The sequence below is a fragment of the Epinephelus moara genome, chromosome 6 (assembly GCF_006386435.1).
Source record: "Epinephelus moara isolate mb chromosome 6, YSFRI_EMoa_1.0, whole genome shotgun sequence".
NCBI lineage: Eukaryota > Metazoa > Chordata > Actinopteri > Perciformes > Serranidae > Epinephelus > Epinephelus moara.
Window position 1 is genome coordinate 42,415,646 of NC_065511.1, and position 15,105 is coordinate 42,430,750.

At 42.0% G+C, this 15,105-nt stretch overlaps 2 protein-coding genes and 1 long non-coding RNA gene across 3 annotated transcripts in view; 1 reads left to right on the plus strand and 2 right to left on the minus strand.

The window, feature by feature from the left end:
• The window catches only part of LOC126391492 (sodium bicarbonate cotransporter 3-like), a 47,139-nt gene that overhangs the window by 8,421 nt on the left and 23,613 nt on the right, over positions 1–15,105 (minus strand). The window contains exons 8-13 of the mRNA XM_050046319.1: positions 14,040–14,197; positions 13,116–13,203; positions 12,736–12,882; positions 12,509–12,612; positions 11,973–12,147; positions 11,750–11,883 (exon numbers count right to left, since the gene is read on the minus strand). Of these exons, the coding sequence (XP_049902276.1) occupies positions 11,750–11,883; positions 11,973–12,147; positions 12,509–12,612; positions 12,736–12,882; positions 13,116–13,203; positions 14,040–14,197 (806 nt within the window). The remainder of the gene's footprint in view (positions 1–11,749; positions 11,884–11,972; positions 12,148–12,508; positions 12,613–12,735; positions 12,883–13,115; positions 13,204–14,039; positions 14,198–15,105) is intronic.
• LOC126391513 (uncharacterized) lies at positions 2,842–7,644 on the plus strand. Its single transcript, XM_050046358.1, has 8 exons — positions 2,842–3,028; positions 3,180–3,230; positions 3,408–3,536; positions 3,821–4,100; positions 4,655–4,743; positions 4,855–4,905; positions 6,455–6,583; positions 7,158–7,644. The coding sequence occupies exons 1-8, from the start codon at positions 2,890–2,892 to the stop codon at positions 7,439–7,441; spliced, it is 1,152 nt and encodes a 383-aa protein (XP_049902315.1). The 5' UTR covers positions 2,842–2,889; the 3' UTR covers positions 7,442–7,644.
• LOC126391538 (uncharacterized) lies at positions 8,780–11,743 on the minus strand. Its single transcript, XR_007570091.1, has 2 exons — positions 10,242–11,743; positions 8,780–10,018 (listed from the first exon to the last, which is right to left on the minus strand). It is a non-coding gene; the product is annotated as an uncharacterized LOC126391538 (long non-coding RNA).

The window sequence follows — 15,105 nt, forward strand, 5'->3', positions numbered from 1 at the left end:
AACACAGCACACAGTAAAGAGGTCAAAGGTCACAGGCCTATGACTGCTGTGGGAGAAAATAAAAACTAATTCAGAGCAGGGTTTTTTGTGAGGACAAAGTCAAACTGCAGCACTGTATCGTTATACAATCTAAGACAAACGACCCAAACACACCAGGATTTAAAATGGCTGAAACACTTAATGTGACTGGTGTCAGCAGGATCAGAGGAGCTGCACGAGGAGACCAATCTGCATCAATGTTTCGTATGGAGTTCAACTTTGTGAAACGCTGACGGGCAAATCTGCACCGATGACCAACAGTCAGCTGTGTTCACAGAGCTGAGGGGGAAAGAAGAGCTGAAGATTTCAAAATACACAGGACGCTCTGTTAGCTCTAGAGTTATTGAACCTGCTTGACTGGACTGTTCCACAACAGAGACGTGGTTTACAGACAGATATGGGACCAGAGTCGAAGGTGTGAACAGGACTGGGCGATAAAACAATAACAATAATGATCTTGATATAATTTTCCTCAAAAGAAATAAAAGAAATGCTTGATGGCACCCAAATTAGCCCCCAAAGTTTACACTGAAGGCAGAGCTCAGTCTCTGTGTGTGTGTGTGTGTGTGTGTGTGTGTGTGTGTCTCTATGTGGAGGCACGGGATGCACATTCTGTCATTTATCATAGATGATTTCTATCATATTTAATAAACACTTTATATTGTTAACAACACATTTTCAGTGTGTTTTCTTGCCAGATTTTCTCGCAGCCGACAGAAAATACAGACCAGAGGCTGAAACTATCGCTGTAGATCACGAGCCGACTCCGGGCGCTCGGCACTGTGCCACATCTTGTGTGAACGGCCCACTCAGATAACATGGGAGCACATGGGATGAAAATCGTGTGCTTCGTTACACTTCTGTGTTCAGTGTGAACCCAGTCTTACAGTTAGGGCTGCAACGATTAGTCGACTAATCGACTATTAAAATAATCAGTGACTATTTTAGTAGTCGAGTAATCAGTTTGAGTCATTTTTCATAGAAAAGTACTATAAAAGTACCCAAAATACTCTTATTGCAGCTTCTTACGTTCAGATATTGGCAGCTTTACACACTCTCCCATGACGGTGAACTAAAAACCCTTTGGCGTGCGTATAAAACAAGACATTAGATTACATCATTTTGGGGTTTGGGAGAGACAGACCGACATTTTTCAACATTTTAACACATTTTTCAATAAAATGATTAGTCGACTAATCGAAGAAATAATCGACAGATTAGTCGACAATGAAAATAATCGTTAGTTGCAGCCCTACTTACAGTACACATCAGCTTGGTGACCACAGACCACGCTAATGTGTACGGTGACGTTACATGTTCAACATGCTCGTGGAGTCATTTCTAGTACAACAGTTTTGGCTGCAGATCACAGCGCTGACTGAATTTGCCTTTTAACTTTCAGCTACAGTAGCTCTACGAGCAGTCGACTCATCTAATGTAAACAGTAAGTTAGTACGATAATATCACGTTAGCTAACATTACCTGCGGCTATTTCAATAGAATGAATTGACATAATGTAATTAAAGATGTCTAAATGTAACATTAACAGAACTTTAATACATTAAATCATCCGTGAACATGATTTCTGCCTGAGTCACATCAGACATTTAACGGCAGTGGCTACTTTTGTTTTAGCACTGATTCGCAAATGGCAGATATTAATACAGTGTGTTGTACAGTATGTCATGGTACAAAACTTCTCTTGTCTATTTTGTTTATGTTGTCAGCTAAAACACTTAATGTTTTAATGATCTGTACAAAGAGTTTGACATCCTGCTGATCAGAGTAATGAATGAATGGATAATTTTTATTTTAGTAACATACATCTGGAAAAAAAAGGATTATTTAACACAAATAACTGACTTGACTGTAATAACTGTAACTTCAGTAACTGAGAAAGGAACAGGCTGAAACCTCAGGATTATTTTTGCCTATCCTGTATCAACTAAGGGATAACACAGAATATTAACTATACCAAAGAAAGGAAATAAATTATTAATTAAATACATTATACTCTAAATTATAATCCACAATTATTTTACATTTTGATCATTTCACATTATAATCCATAATCACTTAACATCTATTTGTCTATTTACGGTTTTATTTATTGACATTATTTTCAATCTACCTCAGATATGTGAAATTTTCCGCCATGACTTGACAATAAATAAAAGTTTAAACTACAGCTAACTGTCCGGTTTCTGCAGCTTTCACTCAGGAGCAAAAATCAGCCTACAAACTACAAAGAAATAATAATTTTGACATTTATTGTGATAAATATCAGTGTCAATGATGAGAAAATTATCGTGGTAACAAGTCATTGTGCACATCGCAACATGTCATGTTTCAAGATTTTCATTTGTTATGTTAGAAAAATGGCAGCAGTTGTTAGATATCAAGCATCACAAATAATGCTCATTAAATATACAGTATATAGATGGAACCACACAAGTAAAAGTTAGAGGTAGTGCACAAGTTAGAGAGATAAAATAGGCTATGAAAAATATAAAATAATTGTGTCCGACAGTAAATTCAAAGTGAATAAACTGTAATGTAAATGTAGATGTATAAAGAGAAGTATTAAATACATGCAGTATTTTACAGTAGTAAAAGTGTATAAAGGTGACGTGACAGTGAGACACTGGTGATAAAACTGAGACAGTATTTTGATGCAGCTCTGAAGGTCAGGTTTCAGCCTGCAGCAGAAATAATCAATGTCAGCAGAGACGTCGGTCAACACTGACTCAGGACGAACTGTCAAACTGAGGACATCGACCACAGAGGGCGTCTCTATAAAGAGCAGCGGCCTCTCTGTCCTCCTCACACTGTCTCATCCTGTCTCTCATCATGTCTCGGTGTCTCTCCGTCCTGCTGCTGCTGGCCATGGCCTGCCTGGCCCAGTTCAGCTCAGCTCAGCCCGTCGACAGCCAGGCCGAGCTGAAGAAGATGCAGGCCACCCTGGAGGAGCTGAAGACCGAGAGACGAGGTGAGGCTTCGACTCTGCTCACACCTGGACCTGTATCGAGTCTTTGTTGCTCTTCAGCTGGATTACTGTGAACTTAGAGCCTAGAATCTGAACACTTCCTGTGTGTTCAGTTTGTGCTGCTTTATTTTTAACATGTTTTAATTGTTTGCAGCGATGAGTGAGCGTCTGGAGGTGGCTGAGAGGGAACTAAGCAGATACAAAGGTGAGGGCACGCTTCTGTAGATTTGCTGGATTTGGTAAAAAACATGATGATGATAAAACATTTAACATCTGTTAATATAACGCTGCCCTAAAACTTCAGATATTTTAAATGACCCTGGACATTTGGCAGTTTGGAAAACTTCTCCTAAAGCGCTTACGAGTTATTTCTTTTGTTCAGAAACACCTAAAATTGCTTTCGCTGCCTCACTGGGAGGAAACGGCCTCATGAAGACGACAACTGGCAACAAAGACCTCATCTACAAAGACGTCCTGACCAATGTGGGTGGGGCTTATAACAGTGAGACAGGTGAGACACAGCTGTCAAGTTTAACACATATCGGCTGGTGCCATGAAACCACTGCAGACGAAGAGGAGGTGACTGAGAGAGCTCCAGTCAAAGCTCAAACCATGATGAACAACGTGAAAGAAAACATGATGGAAATATGACGTTTCTGTTTGTTTCATGTATTAATGTGAGGAAGGTTACCGTCTCCTCATCGCTCCACACAGCTCTCAGCTCTTCCCGATGTTTAGGTCTACTGTTCAGTTTCTCGTCTAAGTCATCATCATCACTCTTCATTTCCCGTGCAGGTGTGTTCACAGCACCAATTCGTGGAGTCTACTACATCCGTTTTACAGCTAACGGTCCCACCGACTTCCCCAGGAGCGCTGTGCTCTACAAGAACGACGCTGAGATCCAATTGATCGCCCACGAGCAGCCGTCCGGCGAGGGCAGTGACACATCGTCTAACGGCGCCACCCTGCTGCTGGAGAAGGGCGACAAGCTGAAGATGGTGCTGTGGCAGAACACTCAGATCTGGGACAACAGCAACCATCACAGCACCTTCAGCGGCTTCCTGCTCTTCTCCATGTGAGTCACTACGGCAACAGGAAATACCTGCTCTGATTGGCTGTTAAAGTCACATGAACAAACTAATTACAAATACTACCATCAACCGCACCACCACAACTACTACTCTACTGCTGCTACTATAAACAACTATTACTACACCAACACCACCACATTCACTACTGCCTCTTCTACCAATGCCATCTGTACTACCACTACTTCTACTACGGGTACTACTGCGACTAGTACAGCCAACACCACTATAACTTCAATCGACATCATTATCACGACTACAACAACCACCAACACCACCACTTTTACAACCACCAACACCACTACCACCTCCAGGAGGCTTCTACGATTGAGCACTGAAGAAGCCTCTTGGAGGTGAAAGGTCTTCAAGAAACTCAAGCAAGTCTCTGTACTGGGACATACTAAATCATTTCTGGCGTGCTATATGGATGGTAGTATGGTTACTGGAACGCACAGATACAGTGTGAATTTCCCGTATGGCTCCTTTAAGGTGTGAAGGAATCTTCTAAACATGGACACTTGTTTGTGTCTTTGTTTTAAAGGGTGGACGAAGCTCCGACAGAGTTTGACGCTGAAGCCGAGATGAGGACTCTTAAGGCTTCGCTGACGCAGCTTCAGACAGAAAACCAGGGTGAGACTTGGCTCGTTCCTCAATGGTTACTTCACACAAGGCTCGTCTGTGAGCTGAGTTGTTAAAGTCCATCAGTTGATTGTGGCTTTTTGTGAATCTGTGTGTTTGTAGGTGTCAAAGAGAGACTGGAGACCACAGAGAGGGAGCTGAAGGCCATGACAGGTCAGTTACTAAATACCTACAACAGGATCTAAATGTTCTGACACTTCGGTTTAGAAGAAGCTGTGGACATAAATCTAACTGAAGTCCTCTCAAACAGATGAGCCTGTTTTCAGCCACAATAAGATGAGTTAGGATTTAACAGCATCAGTAAATTAAGGTGGGCAGACGGCTGCACTGAGGCAATGTAACTGGGTTTTAACTGTGGTGAGGCAGCGCCCTCTTCTGGATATTATCAGCTCTTACAGTTACACTTATAGTACAAAAACTCATCATGTGCAATATCATTTTCTCACAATCATGTGCAACATTCTCACTGTTATATCATATATAATATAACATTGATTATCAGGCGCAGTCGGAATTTTTCCACCATTTTAGTTAATTTTTAGTAACTCTTGCACTGATCTATCTCCTGCTGTTACTCTGTTAGGCACTGGTTTTTGCTTTTGCTTCTTGAAAACACTTATTATCTTGTAAGTTTGAATATTTTGCTGAATATTTAAAACTCTATTGCTTTTAAAACCGGGCCCAGTGAGTGACCCTTTGTGATATCTAAAGTTCTACTGAATTGAACTGAACAATGACAAAACTTAAACCATTTTTTTGCTCTATGTACTTAAAAAAAAAGGACCTTAAACACACAAAACAATTGTTTCATTCCGTGCAGATACTTTGTCATATATCTTAATCAATTTAAACATGAAGACAACACAAAGGGGACTTTTAACTTTAAACACAAAATGGCATCTCAAACTGGCACCAAATTGCGATACTGGCTTGTTATACTTTCCATATCTCAGATTCTGATGATATTAGAGGCCTTGAATTTTGGCACAACATCAATCAAACATTGTAAATTCGCAGGAAATATTGAAACATCCATATGTATATAATTCTAGGGACTGTCCTGGGTCCCAAAACCACCCATTTTGCACTTGGTTTCCATTTGAAAAGGGCAGTAATGAAAAATATAACATCTGTTTGTGCCTTTCAATCATTTGGATCTGTGCTACACCGTTTCGTCTCTGCCTCTACCAAATTCCACCACTCTCTTTTACGTCTGAAGATACTGAAACAAAAAAAATGGCTTTTCACCTGAGCGATTTTTAGGGGGCAAAAAGGGAAAAACAATGCAAATTGCAAAATTCAACCAAAATATTTCACGTAAGTTATTTTGGGCCTCAAATATCCTCTCAATAAGGTTTGAACAAAATCTGAAATGTGAACAAAAATCTGACCCAATGTTTGTCTGCGTTAATTTGAATAATCTATAAAACATACTACTAATAGTTTATGTTGGAATTACTTTTTCTGGGGAAATTAAAACTGTTCACAGGGAAGTCTGTGGATCTCAAAACACAGACAAATAGAATGGACGGATATGATTTTAACCAAACTTAAACTGCTCCTCAGTTTCATTTTAGCGAAGCTGTTAAAAGACCTTTAGTTTTAGTTCTCACAGTACACAGAATATATTTCACACATTTTGGAAATTCTGTTATCTTAAAGTTTTCATTTGTTGTTGATGTTTTTTGTTGTTGTTCTCCAGAGGTACCGAAGGTGGCGTTTGCAGTTTCTCTCGGCGGTAATGGTCTTACAAAGACCACGTCAGGAAGCCAAAGTCTCATCTACAAAACCATCCTGACCAACATCGGACAGGCGTACAACCCTGAGACAGGTCAGTGCCGACAAACGCTCACACACACCATCCAACATATGTTACTGTCGCCGCTACACCTGTTCATCTGAAAACCACAGTTTTCATATTTCAGAAAAAGCGACAATACTTTCTAAAATAAAAAGACTCCAAAATGCTCTGAAGAATAAACTCAAAAAACTTGTTTCATTAATTTTTAACTTCGCTGTCTGAAATTTTAAACTATGTTGAGTTTTAAAATATCAACTGTAACATGAAAGAAATGTGAGGAGTGTGTCAGGGTGGTTTAGTGGAGCTTAAAATATTTTTTCCTCAGCTGGTTCAGGTTTGATTCAGGGTCTCACACACAGATTAAACACACTCTCAATAAAAATTAAATTTTTTATTAGTGACAGTTCAGCTGAAGAAAAACGTTGACATCTCTCTACAGTCGCTCTCAGAAACAAATGTTGCATCATAATTTTTCATCTCTAATAAAAGTCAAAGCTCAACAGGAGCCTGTCACTTTCTGTGACTTATATTTTTCTTGTGCTTCACTTATTTTGTTCCTCCTCATCTGCCATACATCACTGTTTATTACCGCTTCCTCCCCCAGGTATTTTCACAGCACCTACTCGTGGAGTCTACTACATCCGCTTCACAGCCAACGCTCCCACCAACTTCCCCATGAGTGCTGTTCTCTACAAAAACGGCGCCGAGATCATGCTGATCGCCCACGAGCAGTCATCCGGTGAGGGCAGCGACACGGCGTCCAATGGCGCCACCCTGCTGCTGGAGAAGGACGACACGCTCTCCATGCAGCTGTGGCACAACACTCAGATCTGGGACAACAGCAACCACCACAGCACCTTCAGCGGCTTCCTGCTGTTCCCCATGTGAGGACCAACTGCTGCTTTAAACGTTTACCTCAACTCGCTGTGAAGACCTCTAACTATCATCTGAGAGGAGGAGTTATCTCTGCTGTACAGTCATGTGCACGTAACATCACCAGTGAGACCTCAACATGTCCATTTTTTAAAAGTTTGACTGGTTAAACTTCTCTGCAAAGGAGCTGTAAAGTCCAAATAAAAAATGAAACAGTTTGTTTCTCTCTTTCGATCATTTCACACCCAAAGGCTTCATGTGTTCATTTATGGCTGCACCATTAAAGCTAGGATCTGCAGCTCTCCCCTCTCTATCCTAAGCCCCTCCCACCAGATGACCACGGGGATATGCATGCACTTCATTCAGTAACTCGGTGTTTCCTATACTTTGATTATTTAGTCTCATTTTATTGTAGAGTTGAGTGCAGCACATTCACTCAGAATTAGCTGCAAGCCACCCCACAGTGTTTCCACCTTGCTCCCCGCCTATGATGACTTCTTCCCCTGGCGGAGAGCAGGCAGCAGCTCAATAGACGGACCTTTGGTCGGTGGTGGTATCAGCTTGAAATCAGCCAGCACAAACTATGCAGCGTTGGGTGTCACATCAGGCTGGTGGCCAGCGACAGTGCCAGGTCTAACCTGTGAAACAGCAGCAACAGAAAGTTTGCTGGGGAGTCGGGGCTCCTTCAGAGCTCAGGTTTGTGCTGGCTGGATTCAGGTTGCTGCAGCCACTCCGCAGTTGCTGTCCGCTTTCCTCCCAGAAAGGTGGTCTGTTGTGGCGGCAAGTGCGGCGGAGGACTCACTTTGAGTCGAGGCTCTAACTAACGATAGCTACATAAACGTGAACTTGAAGTTGCAGCCATGAGCCTTTGGCTGCAGTTAGCATGAGGCTAAATTATTAGCAACATTTTCCCTCCATCTCTGAAACACTTTGCTGATACTGACCCGTGTTTTATTTCATTCGTTGTTAGACTCTCTGTTGAATCAGTTCGTCTTCCTTTTTTGGGTTTCTTTGCAGTGTAGGCAGATGATGCCAATGCTGGAACAGCAACTTTCTCTGCAGGATTCTCCTCCATTCAATCAGGCTTTCATCGTCTGAAGAAAGTGGATGCACATGTGCATCTGTAGAACAGCCAATAGGAACGCCCTCTCTCTGAAATGACCTGTGATTGGCCAGTGTCCTGTAAAGAGCTAGATATTCTAAAGGCTGAAAACAGAAGTCTAGTTTTCTCTCAGTCCACTTTAATTACAATATGCACAAAGGCTATTGTCCGATTGTTTGCCCAGTGACTCCAAAATTAAATTGCCTGCCCACCTTCAATCACTCTATATGTTTTGTGCATCATTTTACATGTACACTGGTATTTCTTAAAATATAGCTTTGCCTGTGTATTTTGGCGTTTTGTCAACATGCAAACTGCTGAACAGTGAAAACAGACATTCTGTAACACTCATGTTCAGAAACTCTGTTTTCAGTGCCGACATGTGCACTATAATTATTCAGATTACAATCACAGAAGACAAAAAAAGCTGGACATCCTCACATCGTAGAGGCTGAAATAAAGTCGTTTGTGTATTTTACTTTACATTATTTAGTTTACTCTTAATTTTTTGGCTCTGAAGCTACAGCATCATTATAAACTGTATTGTCTGACTCTGATGCTGCTAGTCTCACCACATCATCAGAGACATGACAGCAGATGTCGACAGTGTCTGACGTCTTTTCCTCGCATTTTAAAACTCAAAATATTTCCAGGAAGAAACGTCAGTTATGATATAATCAGGTGGGAAATGGAGCAGGTTAAAAAATAAGGATTTTATGTAATTGTTACAAAACATTTTTTCATCACAAAAAGCCTTTTTAATCCTCAGACAAAAATATAAAACAACAGAAAAGTCTCAGTGAAAGCTCCTGAGAACAAATGCACAATCCCTCCAAAGCCAATTACACAGCTGATCCAAAAACACAGAAACCAGGATTATCCCTGTGAAAAGAATAACACAACCTCACTGGTCAGTTTCAGCTCTTACTTAACTCAACACACACGTCTTCACTGACTGACATATTTCTCTCCTGCAGGAGGAGTCAGAGCTTCATGAGGAGACTGAAGTCCAGGAACAGTCCAGTTCATTAACATCCACTCAGTTACTGCTCGTTTATAAAACAGTTACTACCTGACAGTGGCTTTGTTCAGTTCCTTTGGTTAAAGGTCCAGTGTGTCATATTTAGGGAGGATACACTGGCAGAAATTAAATATAATATAATCAGCCTTTTCTTTAGAATAAGATTTGTTGCGTTTTTGTCATCTTAGAATGAGCTGTTTATATCGACACAGGGAGCAGGTCCTCGTCTACAGAGATCACCATGTTGCACCACCATGTTTCTACAGTAGCCCAGAGCAGACAAACCAAACACTGGCTCCTAATAGGAACACTTGCTTTTTTACAATTATGCAACGGCCACCATAGTTAGCAACCCCTATGCAACAAACAGCTCTGGAAAAACACTAGATGCCACTAGACTTTTACTTTTCTGGCCGAGACAGGGAGGCTCAAGACTACTGCAGCCACTGCTGTTGAGGTTTGACAAGATCTAGAGAAAAATTTTTGTCACTTCCGTGCAGAGAAACCATAAAATATCCAACTTCATCCAGTTACGATGCCTGTGCAGTTTTGGGAGTTTCAGAGCATCTTAACCCCTCAAAACATGCGACTCTTTTCATGAAATAATAATAATAATAATAATAATAGGTCCTCGTACCAGTCGATGCTGAGGCCCTAACATCTGTCTTAATAATAATAATAGGTCCTCGTACCAGTCGATGCTGAGGCCCTAACATCTGTCTGCTGATGTTTCCATGTTGAGGTGAGTCGACCAGCTCCTTCATCATGAGACAACAGCTCAAACAAACAGGATTCAGATGAACAGAGTGTGAACAAGAAACCAGTCAACAACTCATTGTTCAATATAATCACACCTGAATGTGTGAAACAAACCATCACTGATTCTGTTACACTCACATGTCGACTCAAGTTATATTAGTAACTTCTTGACTGGCACAAATTCACATTTTACATTTATTTCTTGGTTTGGTTTATTCCCACAGACGGGTGACTTTACAAAGAATGATTTGCAGCTGCTGAGAGCATCACAAACAGTTCATCACTAGCAGCCACTATCTGTCCTGTCTCAAGGTCTGATTCACAGAAGACATCATACTAATATTTATCGGTGAACGCCCACAGAGTTTTGCAGATGAGTCTAATTTGCCCCTTTTTGTGTCTAAATATTCATGTGGGAAAATCTAAATGTTGCTTCTTTGCCAAGAACACATGATGACAGAGAAGAAGAAACGCTGCAGGTCCTGACTGACAAGTTCCACAAAACTTGAGACAGAAATTTAAAGGTGACAAACAGAAACAGTATTTGGGTCAGTGCAGGTTTGACACTTGATAATAATGTGCTTCAGTTCCCACCAACTCTGAAGATGCTGATAATTCCACTGTGACTGTGTGTGGCTGTTAGAGCGGATCTTTGGGAACTGGACTGTTTTTTGTAATAAGACTCATTTGCATAGAACTTCGCTCCACATGTTTTACCTCATTTGCACACACATAGCAAACAGCACAGGAGCAGTTCGAGGTCATTCAGCCTTTGTTGCTATGAGAATTTGTTGGTTTCTTTCTGACTGTTTGTGCAGGTTTAACAGTCGCTAAGCTGCTCAATCATTTCATGAATTCGCCCCTGAGTGTTTGTCGCAGTGTAAATTTACTTATAGAAGTTAATCTCACATGAAACCAGCTGCCTCAGCACTCAGTATCGATGCACTCACATGACAGAGGGACAGAGATAAATACTTTTTCTGTCACTATGGAGGCTGTTAGAGATGTGAAATTTAGAACCTCTGTAAAAACAGAAGACATGACAGCGTGTGCCAGCCGACGTGTTGAAGTAAAAAACAAACACACAACAACACAACACAAAAGTGAGCACCTTGACCAAGATGTCTCAGGTGACTTTAAGATTAAAGCACAGCTGAGTAAAAGTCACCTAAACACCAGCAAGACAGCGTCTGATAGATCGAACTCTACCACCAGGGCATTGTGGGTAATGAGGTCAAACAGCAGCTGCCATGTGTAGTGGACATTTTGTCAGGAATGTTGTGGGTCATGGGATTCCTCTGGGATTGGAGGAGGGTGGAAGCTAATTTCACCATTAAACACCTGACTGGAGTGGGAACGGAAATCAAGACGGGACGGGAGTGAAGTCCCACTGACACACACAGGAAACTGGTGTACCCACAGGAGGCGGAGCCTGACTCACCTGCAGAACTTGAAGAGGATCTTCTCAAAGACTAGAACCGGACCGGTGCTGCCCAGGATGGTGAGAGGCTGACCAGCGAACATGGAGTAGGCCACGCCTGTCAGAGACGCCCCGAACAGAGACTCTATGGCACTCTACCAGAGACAGAGAGGACGGTTTCGTTAGTGATGGACTGATGAAGCGTCTTGTTAGAGTCCCTCTCGGTTCTGGTTCAGGTTCTTACTATGTTTCCTTTGGTGGCTTCTCCCAGTAGACCTCCGAACGTGATGACGGGCGACATGCAGGCGCAGTAGAGGAAGAGGACGGACGCCAAACACTGCAGGCTGAGGGCGTCTCTGATGTCACTCCACAGGAAGGGAGCTTTCCTCCGAATGTCGTTCACCAAACCTCCAAAGATCCTGACAGACACGAGGAGAGATTCACCAACACGCTCGCTCCGTCTCTTATTAAGATCATTAATAAGTAGAGTAATAATGATAAAATAATAAAAAATAAACAGCAATTATAAAAAGAGAGGAGAGTGTTAATGTTAAATGGAAAATATGAATGTTAATAAAAATATGGACAATAAAAAGAAAGAAAATAGTGACAAATACCAAGAAAAGCATCAAATCATCAGGTGTGAGAAACAGAATGACTCCAGGTTTACTGATAGATGACTGTAATAATCAATCAGTAACACGTTTTGATTACCATGCTCCTGATCACCTGGTAGAACATCACATGTGATCTTTACACAGTTCAGTGACACAGACTCACCTCCCTGTCCTCTGCAGCTCTGGTCCTGCGTCATGCTCCGCCTCCTTGAAGAGGTCATAGCCGTGAGCAGAGCCGTTCGGGGCCGACGGCATCTTCCTCTTCTCCTGCAGAGAGAGAGACAGGAAGCAGAGAGCTGAGCTCAGGACAGACAGGACGTCACTGTGTTTGAATTTCACACCAGAGATCACGGTGGATCTGACGGGACGCAGGTTCAAGGGAGGTCTCACCTGAGACGGGACGCTCTTTGGGGGTTCGATGCGGATGGTGGGGTCCCACTCGCCTGGAGGGAGCACAGTGACCTGATCCAGGAACTCATCGATCCCTGAGAGCAGGTCGGTCCTGTCCTTCGCCTTGTAGGCAACATCGTGGAAGATCTACCAGAGATAAATGTGAAGGTTTTTACATCCTGCTCAAACTGTGCAGCTCCTCATTTAACAACACACACAGTATCTTCACACAGCTCCCTCTGGACACACTACAAGCTTTACACTACCTTTAAAACATACACACAGAAGAACACCAGAGATCACCTCTAACTTATTTTAGTATTAATCCTCTCAACGACCCTGAGGATGTCGTGGTTTAAATGATCTTTGTGTGGTCTCACCTCGTCTGTCATCAGAGTGGCGATGGAGCGTCCGATCTCGTGGTACTGCGCACCTTTTCCAAACGGACCGAGCAGGAGGAAGAGAAACCTGGAACGAGTCGGAAACAAATCCAACAGAGACAAACTTTAATCCTCAGTAACATTAAATCACCGTCACCAACATGAGCAAAGAATTAATACACTATAAGTAACATGATTTAACCCTACTTGTAAAGTACCATGTATTCACATTTCACTGTTAAAACAGTTGTATTTGGCCACATGGGGGCAGCAGAACAAGCTGGAAACAACAATCACTTCCTGTTCACGCCTCCAGCAGATACACAGCAACATCAGAATGAACTGTTTGTTACAGCAACAAGAAACTAAAGAAGTCATTCTCAGGTTTAATACAAAATGAACTGAGGTGCCCTGATGTTCCCTGTGTGTGTGTGTGTGTGTGTGCGTGTGTGTGTGTGTGTGCGTGTGTGACCAGCTGTTAATACGTGACTGAACCCTGACACCTGAACCTTTGGTTGAACAAGGCTGTGATGAAATTCAGCTGAAAGCTCGACATCTGTGAAACACTGAGTTTAGATTCTCTCAAACGTGTCTGTTTAGATTTGTGACTGTGACACTGGCTCAGGTGGAGGAAGTAATGATACCTCAGAGTAGAAATACTGCCACAGGTAAAAGTCCTGCATTCAACATCTTACTTCAGTAAAAGTACCCAAGTACACGTGTTAAAATATACCTGAAGCACCAAGTAGACGTGTGAAGTAGCAGAAAATGGAAATATTCAAGTACAAGAACCTCAGAGTTGTATTTAAGTATAGTGCTCGAGTAAATGTACTTTCTACTACTGCACTCTGGAGCTCATGATAACATACTGTCTGTTTTTGTGTGTGTGTGTGTGTGTGTGTGTGTGTGTGTGTGTGTGTTCACCTGGTGGGCACAGGGACCTCTGTGAGGCCGGTCAGCAGCATGGCGGGAGAGAGACGGATGAAGGCGATGATCGGTCGCTCCAGGAAGTCGACTTCACCCACCAGGACGTTGGAGGCTTCTGCACCGGGAGGGATCTTCTTCATGAAGTTCATATCCACCTGAAGCACACACACACACACACACACACACACACACACACACACACACACGGGATCAACCACACTGTGACTTCATAACCTAACACCTGTAATAAACACTGCAGCCTGCAGGGGGCACCAGCAGCACTCTGGTTCCTCACAAGTATGAGTCTCCTCCTGGTCCTCCAGCTCTGTTAACACCGAAGGTGTCGCTGTCACACAGCTCAGGTGAGTCACTGGTGTCAGGTAACAGCAGCAGGTTGAGTTTCATCTGATCTGATCCTGAGCTGACGACTCAAACTACAGTCACTCTGATTTTGAGCCCATTTCCACCAATGTGAGGGTGAAATAAAGATCCTGTTCATCATTAAAACAAGAAGCTCTCCAGACAATAATGACTTAATACCTTAAACTCATGAATAATTATCTCAAAATAATGCCCTAGTATGGCACAGTAAGTAATGGGAAGTATTCTCCACATGTGGACTCGATGTCTCAAAACAGGTCTTAGTTAAAATATTGAGAAAGTCTCTCATTATTTCGAGATACTAAGTTATTAATTCTAGAAGGTTCGTTATTAAAACGACTCACAGGATCTTTTTTCTTCATCACTTTGGCAGAAACTGGACTCCAAATTTCAGAAACCTGCTGCTTCACCTTCAAGTCTCAGACACGTTTGTTTCAGTCTGGTTTTCAGTTTGACGCAGTGACTAACAATTTTATTAATTTAATTCACTACTTCAATTAATCTGCAGACTGTAATCTAACTAATGACCTAATCCTTCTGTCTAAAAAATGCCACTGAAAAAAGCCCTTTCAAATCTTGTTTTGTCAAACCAACAGTCCAAAACAATAATACAGTCAGTTTACTGACACATGACAAAAAAAGATTAATTATTTAAACATAAAACATTATAGAAAAGTGTAAA

Excerpts from the sequence above, each read along its gene's own strand:
- LOC126391513 (XM_050046358.1), top strand. The coding sequence starts at position 2,890 with ATGTCTCGGTGTCTCTCCGTCCTGCTGCTGCTGGCCATGGCCTGCCTG. Across the intron at positions 4,744-4,854 it reads GCTTCAGACAGAAAACCAGG|GTGTCAAAGAGAGACTGGAG; the intron begins GTGAGACTTGGC and ends GTGTGTTTGTAG. Across the intron at positions 6,584-7,157 it reads GGCGTACAACCCTGAGACAG|GTATTTTCACAGCACCTACT; the intron begins GTCAGTGCCGAC and ends TTCCTCCCCCAG.